The 12,327-nt window shown below is 38.3% G+C and overlaps 1 protein-coding gene and 1 pseudogene across 1 annotated transcript; both read left to right on the forward strand.

Annotated features, from left to right (window-relative positions):
* Positions 1 to 2,963: 2,963 nt before the first annotated feature.
* On the forward strand, positions 2,964 to 3,491 carry LOC149178898 (uncharacterized). The gene has a single exon (XM_089422274.1). It carries the CDS (start codon positions 2,964 to 2,966, stop codon positions 3,489 to 3,491), a length of 528 nt encoding a protein of 175 aa, XP_089278400.1.
* A 180-nt stretch (positions 3,492 to 3,671) lies between these two features.
* LOC149178899 (microtubule-associated protein 70-1-like) overlaps positions 3,672 to 12,327 on the forward strand; it is a 122,770-nt pseudogene continuing 114,114 nt past the window's right edge.

Below are 12,327 nucleotides of genomic sequence, written 5' to 3' on the forward strand. Positions count from 1 at the left end.
GGTTTTTGAAACATGTTTTAGGAGTTTCACTCCTATTTGTATTAGGACTCCTAAAAGACAGTTAGCTGTCAGTTTGTAATTAAGAAGTTTGTTTTATGAGTAGATAGGTGTCAATTTTAGAAATTCAAATTCTCCTAAGGATGGATCATAGAATCCAAGGTTGTAAAAACTCTACATGAAGCATGAAATCGGATTCCTCTGGGTTGGCAATTTGATTAGCAAAAGAATTTGTGTTATTGTAGCTGACTGTGTGTTTTTCAAACTTACTACTGAGATCAATTTTACTACTCAAGATTCACAAGGGGTTTATGTGTTTGATATTTCTATGGCCTTTTTCAATTACTTATTTGTAGTGGTATGAGCATGTGTTACTCAGAATTCATTGGAAAATGCTCTAACTTCCTTCCCATGCTTGTAAATTGTGTTTGTTCATTGTGTTACTGTTTTACTTATAAACCTAAACTCCAAGTGCCTTGACTTCCATGTTTAGCTGATTATGATGTTTTGTTGAAGAATATCTTGACTCCATAGCCCAATAGATGTTTGCTAATATTTGATTCAACCAGTTATACATTTTTGTCCATTTTTATTCCTAGAGTTAGCCATCTAATCATTAATCAAAAATCTAAAACCTATTGAGAGAGCCCTCTCAGGTTGAGGAGGCTAAGCCTCAGCCAAAATATTGGTTTGAAATAGTTACACTGAGATTGACTTGATGAACAGCCTATCAGGGTCAGATTTTGGTGATAACACTTTTTATTCTTTGGACTCGTAGCTCTGTCACCGTCCTATCTGTTTTGGATTTTCCTCATCTTCTTCTTCTTTTCCTATTTCTCCTATATGTCCTCCATCACCCACCAATCGTCCCTCCCGTACCCCTCTTCTCCCCTCGTCGATGGTTGGTCAACTGTCATCATTGGTTAGTGAGGAGTTGTTAGCGCTCCCTTCCTTACTTTTCCCTCTAGCTAAAAATGCCAGCTCGGTTCTCAAGACACCGCAGACAGCCCCTTTGGACTCGTCATTGGACTTCTCAGTGGATACAGCAGAGTCGGGGGCGTTCTCCTCTTCGGCCCTATCAGAGTCTACCATCTCCAGCTCTGGTTCAACTTGTTTCTCATGGCTTCGTTTGGTCAGCGGCTCTGTTGACCCTACCTCCTTGAGCGGTTATGAGGATTCCTTGTCGGCGATGTGATTTCTGGAGGTTTCATGGGTAGATCTTATCATTGTATTGATAATAATCTTTATATTGGTAATAAAATCCCATTTAATAATAATAATAATTATGTTATTAATAATGATAATAGTAATAATAAGAATAATAATAATATTAACAATGATTTTTTGAATAACAAAATTAACAATAATAATAATAATAATAGTTTTATTATTATTAATAACTATAGTAATAATAAGAATAATAATAATATTATCAATTATTTTTTGAATAACAAATTAATAATGTTGATATGGTTGTTAATAACTTTAATAGAAATAATCCCGGATGCGGGTGATTGTTAGTCACAAAGGTTTGTTGGTGGCGGGCGAGATGGGCAGGTGGCAGCCCACCTGCGTGAAGCACATGACCCTTGGCAAGGACGACAGGCTTCGCACAATTGCATTTAAGGCAGCATTTACTCTGCCCACCCTCTGTTTGGTCATAGGAACGATGGCGCCCCGCCTCTTTTTCATTGTCACGGTTCTCTGGTATGCTCTCGGCTCAGTCCAGGTCGCGGTCTTGGGCTTCTCTCCTAGCGAGCGACTGCCTGTAAGCTCCCTTGCGGCTCTGGTAAATGACGAGATTTCCTCCGGTTTGGTCCTGCTCTGCAGAGTTTTTCACGCTTTAGACTGCTTCAGCCTCCCTTCAGCTCCTCCTCCTAAAGCCTTCTACTTTCCTCAGGCTCAGTTTCCTGCCCCCTCGTCGATTTCATCCCGCGACAGATCTTCTGCTTGCCCTCCTCCCTTTAATTGCTTCAATCCCGCAAGCATGCCGAAAGAAAGGATGCGTATGATTAGCCGGCGCGGAGGTTCACGTGGTCGAGCCACCGCCCAGCATATCTCGTCCTCCCTGGATCCCCCTGAAGAAGTGTCGGCCTACCCAGCAACAAGAAGCGGCAGAGGTCGAGGTCGTGGACGGGATAGAGGAGAAGCCTGTCAGCACCATGTGCATCCCACTGCCCGCTATCGTATTCCCTATTTGCTAGTGAATGCCTCTTTTATCGTCTCTGTCACCATCGAAAGATGTGAGCACAACACGGGTTCGGGTGTTGTTCATCAGGGGCCTACGGAGGAGCAAAAGGTGGAAATTCAAACTGCCACCCCGCACCAAGACACTGGAAGCTTGCCCACCACGCACCTTGAGGCCAATGTCGGCCCAAGCACAAGAGGCGAGCCTTCCAGCTCTACAAACCGCTCCTCTGACTCCATGGACTCCGGTCACTTTGGGTGCAGGGTCATAGAGGAACAGCCAACCACTTCAGATGAAGATTGACAGTCAGCGCCTCTGGTTCCAAGGTTTTGTCTCCAAAGTTAAAGCTCATGTCTATCTCAGGCTTTTGTTCATGTCTCAGGTCAGGGTCTTTTTGCCTATCTCTATGTAAAAATCGATCCTTGAAACAGCAATGCTTCACCCAGTTCGATAACGTTGTTTGGGTCAGATTTTGTGTCTGTCTGGTATGATTCAATGTCCCCGGATATTATGCTCACTGTTGTAAGTCATTTTGAAGTTTCTATAGTCAGAATGTCAAGTTTTTGCTACATGCCAACCTCATGGCAAGAAATCTCGAGGCCTGCCTCGCTGTAACTTTTTGTATAAATAATAGGAGTAGACCAATTGAGAAAAAAAAAACTTTAATAGAAATAAGATGTATAATAAAAATAATAATAATATTAAAAATAATGATTCTCCTTTTAATGTTATTAATAAGAATATTTTTTGTCATAGTAACAATAAGTCAGTCATTGGTATGACTTTATGTTCGTTTGATAATGTTTGTTCTAATTCTCTTTCCCCCTCTAGTAATAGGGTTGTCAATCTCTCGAGATTTTCTTTTGACCCTCTGATCTTTATTCTATTGGAGAAAGGTTTAAATTTTTCCCTTGCTCCTAAAAAGATCTTGGTCGACGATATCATTTGTGACATTGAATATGGTATTAGAGACTTACCAAACGTCACTAAAGATATCATCAGACATGATTGTGTTGTTGTTCTTAGAAAGGCTAAGCCCCCCAATAACAACATCAACAAACTTGAGTTTGATGCTCTCAAGTCTTTAAATAGTAACAAGGATGTTGTTGTTCTCAAAGACGACAAGGGTGGTGTTGTGGTTATTCTTGATAGAGAGGATTACAGGAAGAAGATGTTGGACCACCTTTGTAATAGCGGGAGCTACAAGAAACTTAATAAGGATCCTTTGAAGAAGATTTCCAAAAATGTGGCTCTTGCTATAAAATCTAGTAGCTCAGTTGGCTCGTTCGGTCATAAGAAGATCTAAAGTAGCCCTCTTACCCCTATAATTTATGGCCTCCCAAAGATTCGTAAGGAAGGGGATCCTCTCAGACCTATTGTCAACACAATAGGAGGGCCGACTTATCTTCTTGCTAAATATTTAGCTCTAAATCTTAAGCCCCTTGTTGGTCGTACGAAATCCTTTTTCAAGGACTCTGCATCGTTTATGAATGAGTTAAAGGGTATTACTCTTGATCCCGATGACAAGCTTGTGAGTTTTGATGTGGTCTCCCTTTACACTAACATCCCCATCAATGAGGCCATTAAAGTCATTAAGCATATTATAGATCCTGATACAACTAGATTAGTTGACATCTGTCTCACCTCTACTTTCTTTTCTTTTGATGGGGAATTCTATGAGAAAACTTGTGATATCACAATGGTTTCCCCTCTCCCCTGTGGTGGTTAATCTATTCATGGAGGATTTTGAATCAAAGGCCATAGCCTCTTCTCGTCTTCTACCTAAGATGTGGAAGAGGTTTGTAGATGACACTTGTGTCATCTGGTCCCATGGTAAAGAAGAATTGGACCTGTTTTTCCTTCATCTTAATAATAAGTCTAGTTCCATAAAATTCACCATGGAATTTGAAAGCAATGGTAGTTTACCCTTCCTTGACGTCCTCCTTTCAAGGAATGGTGATGGCTCTTTTTCTCATCAAGTCTTTAGGAAGAAAACTCACATGAAGCAATATATTCATGCTAATTATCATCATTTCCCAACTCAAAAGCTTGGTGTTCTCAACACTTTAGCGACTAGATCTTTTAGAGTTTCTTATGGAAACCATCTTAATAATTCGAAAGAGCACCTCCTGAATGTTTTCTTGAATAATGGGTATAGTAGACACCAGTGTACGAAGGCTTTCCTCAAAGTCGAAAAAGGTCCTAAGGCTAGGATAGAACCCAAGGATCAGTTTTTTGGTGTTCATCTCCCTTTTATCCAAGGGACCATCGACAAAATTGCAAGGATCCTTAGGAAACATAAGGTTCCTTCAACCATTATACCTATGAATACCATCCGGAGCTCCCTAAGATCTGTTAAGGACTCGGTAGACCCTAAAAAATTGAAAGGTGTTTGTGTTATCCCTTTCTCTTGTGGGATTCCCTGCGTAGGTGAGACCGATCGCTCAATTAATCAAAGGATACGTGAGCACGCCGCTGACATCGGGTATGGCAAGACCCACTCCTCTACTTTGGCAGGACATGCAGAAAAAACCAAGCATCACTTCTGCATTGATGATGCTCAAGTCATTGCCAGGATTAGTCATTTCCATCATGGAAAAGTCAAGGAGGCCTTAGAAATTGAAAAAAGGCCCACTAATTTGAATAGAGACGATGGTTAGAATATTAGCAGAAGTTGGGTCCCTATCCTGTCCTCGTAATAGTTTTTAAGTTTTTAAAGTTTCTTCTTGTCTTCTGTGGGTACCTGTTTCTTCTTAAGATTTTTCTTAGGGATCTTTCTTAGCTCTTAGAATTGTCTTTATCGTCATGTTCTTAGACCCGTTTAAGTATTTATATTTTTTGGTTAGACTTTGGTTAATTTTTCTTAGCTCCGTGATTTGATTATATGGCCTTAATACTTTAGTCTCTCTTAATTTGATTACTTTTTGTTGAATTTTATTTATTTCTGATTTTTATTTAATTTATTTTTAATTATTTATAGGGTCTTGACTCCATAGGATATTGACTGCGCTACTTGGTTGATGTTTGACTCTGATTATTCTTATTTTTCTATATTTATTTTGAAACCTAATATATTTCTTGATCTTAATTATTTAGAGTTGGTTCCTAGTATTTAACGTTATTAATTAAATAAATAATATTTTCATAGTTAGCCATTTATTATGGTTGGTAATAATAATAATAAGTTTGAGGTTTGAATTTGTATGTTTAATTCTTTTTATTCTTTGATTTTTTGTTCCTTAGCCTATTTCTTGATTTAATTATTATAATTTGTTCCTATTAATTAATGTTATAAATTAAATAATATTATTAGTAAACTAGTTGTTTATTATAGCCGTTATAGTATCTCTACATCGATCCTTATTTAAGTTATTTCCATGATCTACATGCAGCGTCTTCATCTTGTCCTGACAATGAACCACACTGGATGGTTTGAAACGCATCAGCAGAAATTTTTCCTATGTGATTTCTACTGAAAAATTGTGTTTTTAAATCATTATGGATCACAAAAGCCCGAATTCAGAAATTACTACCCTACACGGAAGGGCCATGGTTGTTAAAGTTCATCATTTTGAATGGTCTCGCTTAAGGGTTTCCAAGTTGAAGATAGATCTGACATTTTTTAAAGCGATGTAGAGATTCATCTCGTGTTCTTTCTTTTGCTCGGATTAAGCACCCTCTTGATAATTCTAGTTACCTTCGTATATTTTTTAATGCTAGTATGGGACTTGTTCGCTTGGAGATTGGCAGGGTCAAAAAGATTCTTGATTTTATTTCGTGTGATTTTCTTTCCCTGCATTTGGAGCTTGCCAATAAGATATTTGCTCCCCTTTGGTCCCGAATCGAGGCATGCTTGACTTTGAAATCCTGTTGTATGGAAGATATCTGGAAAATGAAGCAGTCCAAGAAGTTTATTCAGCTCTTAGAAAAAATAAAATCATAGCCTAATGAGGTCAGTTCCCTTCGTGGTTCTTCCATGAGAAGAATTAATATTGATCAGATTTATGCTCTCCGAACATGGGTTGGTTGTGTCTCTAGTTCTTCCTCCATCCTAAGTGATAATGGTAAAGTTGGGTCTGGCTCTTATTTTAGCTGTAATATCCTTTTGATGTCCCCACTTCAGATTCCTCCCCTCTCTGTTGTTCCTCCCTCTCATCCTAAACAACCTGTTGTTTCCAGCATTTCACAGATTTATTCTTCCGTTAAGACCTCTAGTGATCGATGTTCGGTTGATCCTGTTGATCCTGGTTATTCTTCGAACCCACAGTTCTGTCATCATCTATCCATTTTGGATTTTCCTCGTCTTCTTCTTCTTTTCTTGCTTCTCCTAGATGTCCTTCATCACCCACATGTCGTCCCTCCCTTGCCCTTCTTCTCCCCTCGTCGATGGTTGGTACCTTGCTTCCTGATTTGATTTTATGGCCTTAATACTTTAGTGTCTCTTACTTTGACTATTTTTGGTTGAAATTTATTCATTTATGAATTTTATTTAGTTTATTTTTAATTATTTATACGTTCTTAACTCCATTGGATATTGACTGCGCTCCTTTGTTGATGTATGACTCTAATTATTCTTTTTTTCTATATTTATTTTGAAACTTAATATATTTCTTGATCTTAATTATTAGAGTTGGTTCCTAGTATTTAATGTTATTAATTAAATAAATAATATTTTCATAGTTAGCTGTTTATTATGGTTGGTAATAATAATAAAAAAATGACTTCATTCCTTGTTTGAGGTTTGACTTTGTATGTTTAATTCTTTTTGTTCTTTGAATTTTTCGTTCCTTAGTCTATGTCTTGATTTAATTATTATAATTTGTTCCTGTTAATTAATGTTATAAATTAAATAATATTATTAGTAAAATAGCCGTTTATTATAGCCGTTATAGTATCTCTACATTGATCCCTATTTAAGTTATTGCCATGATCTTCATCTTCATCTTGTCCTGACAATGAACCACACTGGATGGTTTAAAACACATCAGCATAAATTTCTCCTATGTGATTTCTACCAAAAAATCATGTTTTTAAATCTCCTCCATGTCTGAGAAGGAGTAAGGATCCCCTCCTTGGTTGCGAAGGAGTGATGATGGCCACCATATCTTCCATGTGTCATGCACTAGGCCAGGACTAACAATCACACGTCTAGTGGAGCCACTAGGAGGGAGAATGGAGGATTAGATAAGAATATGGGATTGGTACTCCTTGAGGATTGGAAAGCCAAGATAGGAAGTAGTCCTATGGACCAACACCCTTTGAGGATTGGACAGGGTATCCAAGATAAGAGTGGTCGAAGAGGACCTATATTCTTTGAGGATTGGGAATACAAGATAAGAATAGTCCTAGAAGGACATACCTAGTGAACATGTGGGTGGGGTATGTGCCTTGAGAGTCCATGATGTTGGTTTCTATATGTATGCCTCCCAACATTGTGCTCTAATATTGTGGAGAGTTACAGTTTGTTAGTCAAGGCCTTGATATATTGCTATTTGACGGTGATGATTATGAGGTTGATGCTTTAAACATGGCTTATCAATCTGATTCTTCTTATGAGAATATTTCAATTTAATAGTTTCCTTCTTATGGTTGTGGAATTATGAATACCTCCCTAGTTAAGAGGGAGTGTTATAAAATATTACTAGGTTTGACCTTCATAATTATGTATGTCATTGTATATCTTATACAGAAAGAAAAAAGAAGAAAACTATTATTTTTATTTCTCGAAAAAGCATGTTGTTCATGCTTTTAGGATTATTTGAGTCAAAAGAATAATTTATTATGAGTCAAAGAGTCAATTCGCATGTGGAATTTTTGTAAAAGAAGTAAAAAGAATTTATAACTTTAGTAATAGAGCCAAAACTAGACCAAGTATCCCTCTAGTTTATCAAGTCGGCCTGCCCAAGGGATGTGACCCTTTGCATGGATATATATTGGCATGAATTCTCCACCAAACAGAGAAATTTGTTGTGAGAAAGAATGCAAGTTTCTTCTGAGATTGAGGATTGTAATATGTGTGTATTTTTTGTGAAGGAAGGCATTCCAATTATGTATATGAGACATCTAAGTTGTGCTTTGTGGAAGGAATTCAAAATGTGCTTTTTGGAAGGCATCCGAATTGTGCTCTTGTGGAAGGCATCTGAAATGTGCTCTACGAAAGGAATTCAAATTGTGCTCATGTGGAAGGAATCCAAGCTCTTCCTCTTATCTCCTATGAAAGGCATATTCTATACAAGTTATGTTTCTATAGAAGATCATCTAAAGTGTTGGTTTTCCTCTTGATATCCTAGGTCTGTTATTGCTGCAATGGAAGATATGATATCTGAATTCTTCTTATGAGATAAATTATCGAGCTTCTGTACTGTGATATGTTTATCATGTTGGAGAAGGTTGGAGTATATTATTATGGAAAACCAAAGTGTACTATTAAAGAATACAACTAGAAGGAGAATGAAGAAGGGAGGGTTGACTTGGTCTTGGTCTTAGTCTTGATCTTGGATATCTCACTTTGATATGATTCTATAAGAAGATGATGTTTATGGGTTTTCCCCCTTGTGGGGTTTTAGCCTCAGCATGGAGCCTATATATTATGTATTTGGTAGAATTTTCTAGACTTTTTCCTACAAATCAGCTAACTTTGATACCATGTAGAACTTTTTCTACAAATCAGCTAGCTCTGATACCATGTAGAAATTTCCCACCTGTAGATCACCTCATAATGCAATGTACTAAAGCAAAACACTTGATCTACTTCTACAAACAATTTAGCGGAAGCTTAATCAACCATGAGCATCATCAATAAGAACACATATAACTGATAAGAAGGAATCAATCACACATAACACAGAAGAATTTACCCGGGGAAAGCACCTGCCTAAAACCCCATCTCTGAAATATCATACAAGTGGAAATATAGTCTGGATTACACAAAGCCTTAGCTAGGAAGCTATTCAGCTCTTAGTGCAATCCTTCTGCTACTCATAGATAGTCAAAGGCTTCTCACAAACCTTCTACTCTGCCCTCCAAGCCTCCTATTTCCTTGTGCAGTTTCCTTGGGGTCTAGTGTTGCCACCTGTATGAATTGGCCTCTTCACACACTCACTAACCTCTGATCTAACTGCACAAACCTGAAGGAGATAAATCCTCATCATGGATGAGCTTCCTCTATAGGAAAAATATTCGTCCAACTGATATTACATTGTTTCTCATCTCATCTCAACTGGGTCTCTGATAGAACTGACATGCATTAGTTATCCATGAGTGAATACACAATTATCTGAAAATAATAGTTGTCACATGCATGCAAGCATCAACAAACTATATCTCATTAATTTAACAACTTGTTAAATTAATCTAACTGAACTTGACTAAGTTAAACTAAGCTGATCCTCTCAATATAGAACTCATCCTTAATTCCTCAATCAATGGAGCAAATCAAGGACACATTCCCCAATTAGTGGAGAAATAATTGCATGTTCTCACAAAGAATTCAAGTTTGCTTTTCCTTAACTAATTAACTCATGGAGAATTAATTAATTAATATTCCAAACTGTTGGTAAGACCAAATTCGAATTTCCTTCCTATAGATAGATCAGGGACTGCTATAAATAGGAAGGGACCCAGAAATGCTATTTTTAGTAGTTTCACCTCTCACCCAAGGTGGCCAAAATGCTCATTGGCCAAACTGCTATTTTTAGCAGTTCTATTTTTAGCACTTCCTAAATTTAGCATTTCTTGTTGCACACTTTTCAACACTCCCTCTCAACAAGAAAGGCTTCCTCTCAAACCTAATCCTGTAACTCTGGAATGTTCTACATGCAACACATCTACCAAGTGCAGTTGCTCCAACAACACTCGAAACCAAAAAACTCCCAACTGACCTCTCTGTTGGGCTAGAAACACACTCTGATGCTAAAGCTCTACCTGCCGCTGACAAGTGCTCCCTCTCTGACCTCTGCGCTATTGCAACATCTCCATGCATCTCACACCATTGCACACCTCTTTGTGCTACCTTGCACTATGCAACACACTTATGCCTCTCGCATTGTTGCAGCTTGCATGCTCTGCATTGTCTTGGGATTACCTACACTGTAGCTCTCTCTGCCGCTCCATCCGCATCTATATCTACCCAATCAGTCAGTTCCTGCTACTCCACATCGGGGCTCCCGTAGCAAAGTCGAATCAAAGAGGTTGGGTACCTCAAGGATCCTTCCCCTCCTCCTTGGGATGATCACTCCACATCGCCCCACCTCCTACCTGGACGTATGCCTGCATGTGATCCCTCTGCTCACTTGGCTCGAAGTTTCCCCCTACTGGAGGTTGTTACACAAAAATATCGTCACCATTATTATTTGCAGTCAGTATGGGTCTATCATCACTTGTACTGTCCTCCTAAGCAAGTCTAAGACCTCAGCTCTTCAAATCAAGCTTTAGAAGTGGGAGAAAGACATTAAAAATCAATGTAACTCTGGTTCCACACTTTCTCTCATGGTCACCTGCGGTCCCGCACCTTTTGTGTACAAAAGCTACGTACCTACCCGCTCTGTTCCTAACGGTGTAGGTGCGAACCCCTGTGAAAGTCAAAAGGCACAAGTTTTATCTTAAAAAACTCACTTTGGGTTAATTCTAGAGTTTTCTAGAAGGAATTTTGACGTGGATTGTTCGCTCTGAGGTGGTTCATGCATCCCAAAAGAGAAGGAGCTAATCCCTTGACTAAAGGAGCTATCCCTTTGAAGGAGGGCTTTATCCCTTTGAAGGAGGACCTAGTAACTTCCCTCCATTGCACTATAAATACAGGCATTGGGGTGAGGACTAAGGAGGTTAGAAGCTGAACATTTTGAGGGTAAATGCTGGTGAAATTAAGACTCTTTGGCTGAGCTTAAAAGGAGAGATCACATACCTCTTGGTTCCATTGGAGAGTGAGTGAAACTTGTCAAAGTAGAGGAGACATCTTGTTGGACCCTGGGAGGAGCTTGTACAGCGTCAAGGCAAAGGTTGTAAAGTTCTTCTTCTTTTGAATCAATACAATCAAACTCATTTTTCTCAACAAGTATCTTATGTTATTTGTTTCATGAACTCCTTGACTTTCATGTTAAATATGTTTTATGCAATTGGTTTTTCAGGTGCTATTTAATTTGTTTGCCTTGTTTGTGTTTGTAGATTCGCGAAAAGGAGCTCATTTGGATCAAAGGAGCGAGGGCATCCACAAGCTTGCGTTGGACCAAAGGTAGGCCCTAAAAACACCTGTTTGCTATTGTTTATTGAAGCATATTTAGAGAAAGATAGTGTCTGGTTGGTTTGCTTGTCGTTAGGTCTTCTTTAGATTCTAGGAAGGTCTATCTTGTCCGCAAGATCGACTCATTCCGTGCGACAAAATGGCGACTCCACTGGGGATTTGATTGTTTTCTTTGTCTATACTTTGACCTGAGAAACTGTATTTTCTGTTTCTGTTTTTGACTTGATGATTATGGGATTGGGTGAATTTAGTTAATTTTGAGTTAGTTTTCATTTTTCATAGTTTTGGGAGAGGTACGCACCCTCTAATTTAAGCACAGTGCGTACCTGTACGCACTTTTGCTTTGTGCACAGAGCGTGGACTCACCTGTGTAAACAGGTTGCCTGCGTACCCTGTCAAAAATTTGAAAAATTTTAAATTTTTCTCTTTTTTATCAGTTTAGAATTTGTTTATAGGTTTTAGCCATTGCCCAGACCTGCTTGTTCCCTGTCAAAAACTTTCCTTGGTTTAATTTCATTAGCATTAGGGTTTTAGGTGGAATTCCTAGGAATTTTGCTTGTTGGGTTTGTTTTTCGTTTTTGGTTGTGTAGTGGCTCTGAGCTTAGAAGCCGTAGGGACCTCGGATTACCTTGGTGTCTACCAGTCTTCTTATGAGTCTGACCATTTATGAAATCTCCCCTTGTTGAGGAATCCGCGTTGAGTTTTCTCATTTCAAAATTTCGAAAAGCTTGTAGTTGAAAGTTTGGAATTTTCATTTTTTTTTAAAAAGAAAACGAAAGATTGGTTGTTTTTTGACTAATTGTGATTCTGCATAAATTAGTCCTTAGCTCACATTTAGCTAAGTAAAACATCCTCAAAAAGACTTTTAGTAGGCTTTGACTTCAAGTAGCTTTTTATATAGTTTGTA

The sequence above is a fragment of the Pinus tabuliformis genome, chromosome 4_1 (genome assembly GCF_031772625.1).
Source record: "Pinus tabuliformis cultivar Carrire ecotype Pingquan chromosome 4_1, CPIR1, whole genome shotgun sequence".
NCBI classification, from domain to species: domain Eukaryota; kingdom Viridiplantae; phylum Streptophyta; class Pinopsida; order Pinales; family Pinaceae; genus Pinus; species Pinus tabuliformis.

Bases quoted from the DNA above. Each gene is read 5' to 3' on its own strand.
- LOC149178898 (XM_089422274.1), top strand. From the start codon at position 2,964: ATGACTTTATGTTCGTTTGATAATGTTTGTTCTAATTCTCTTTCCCCC.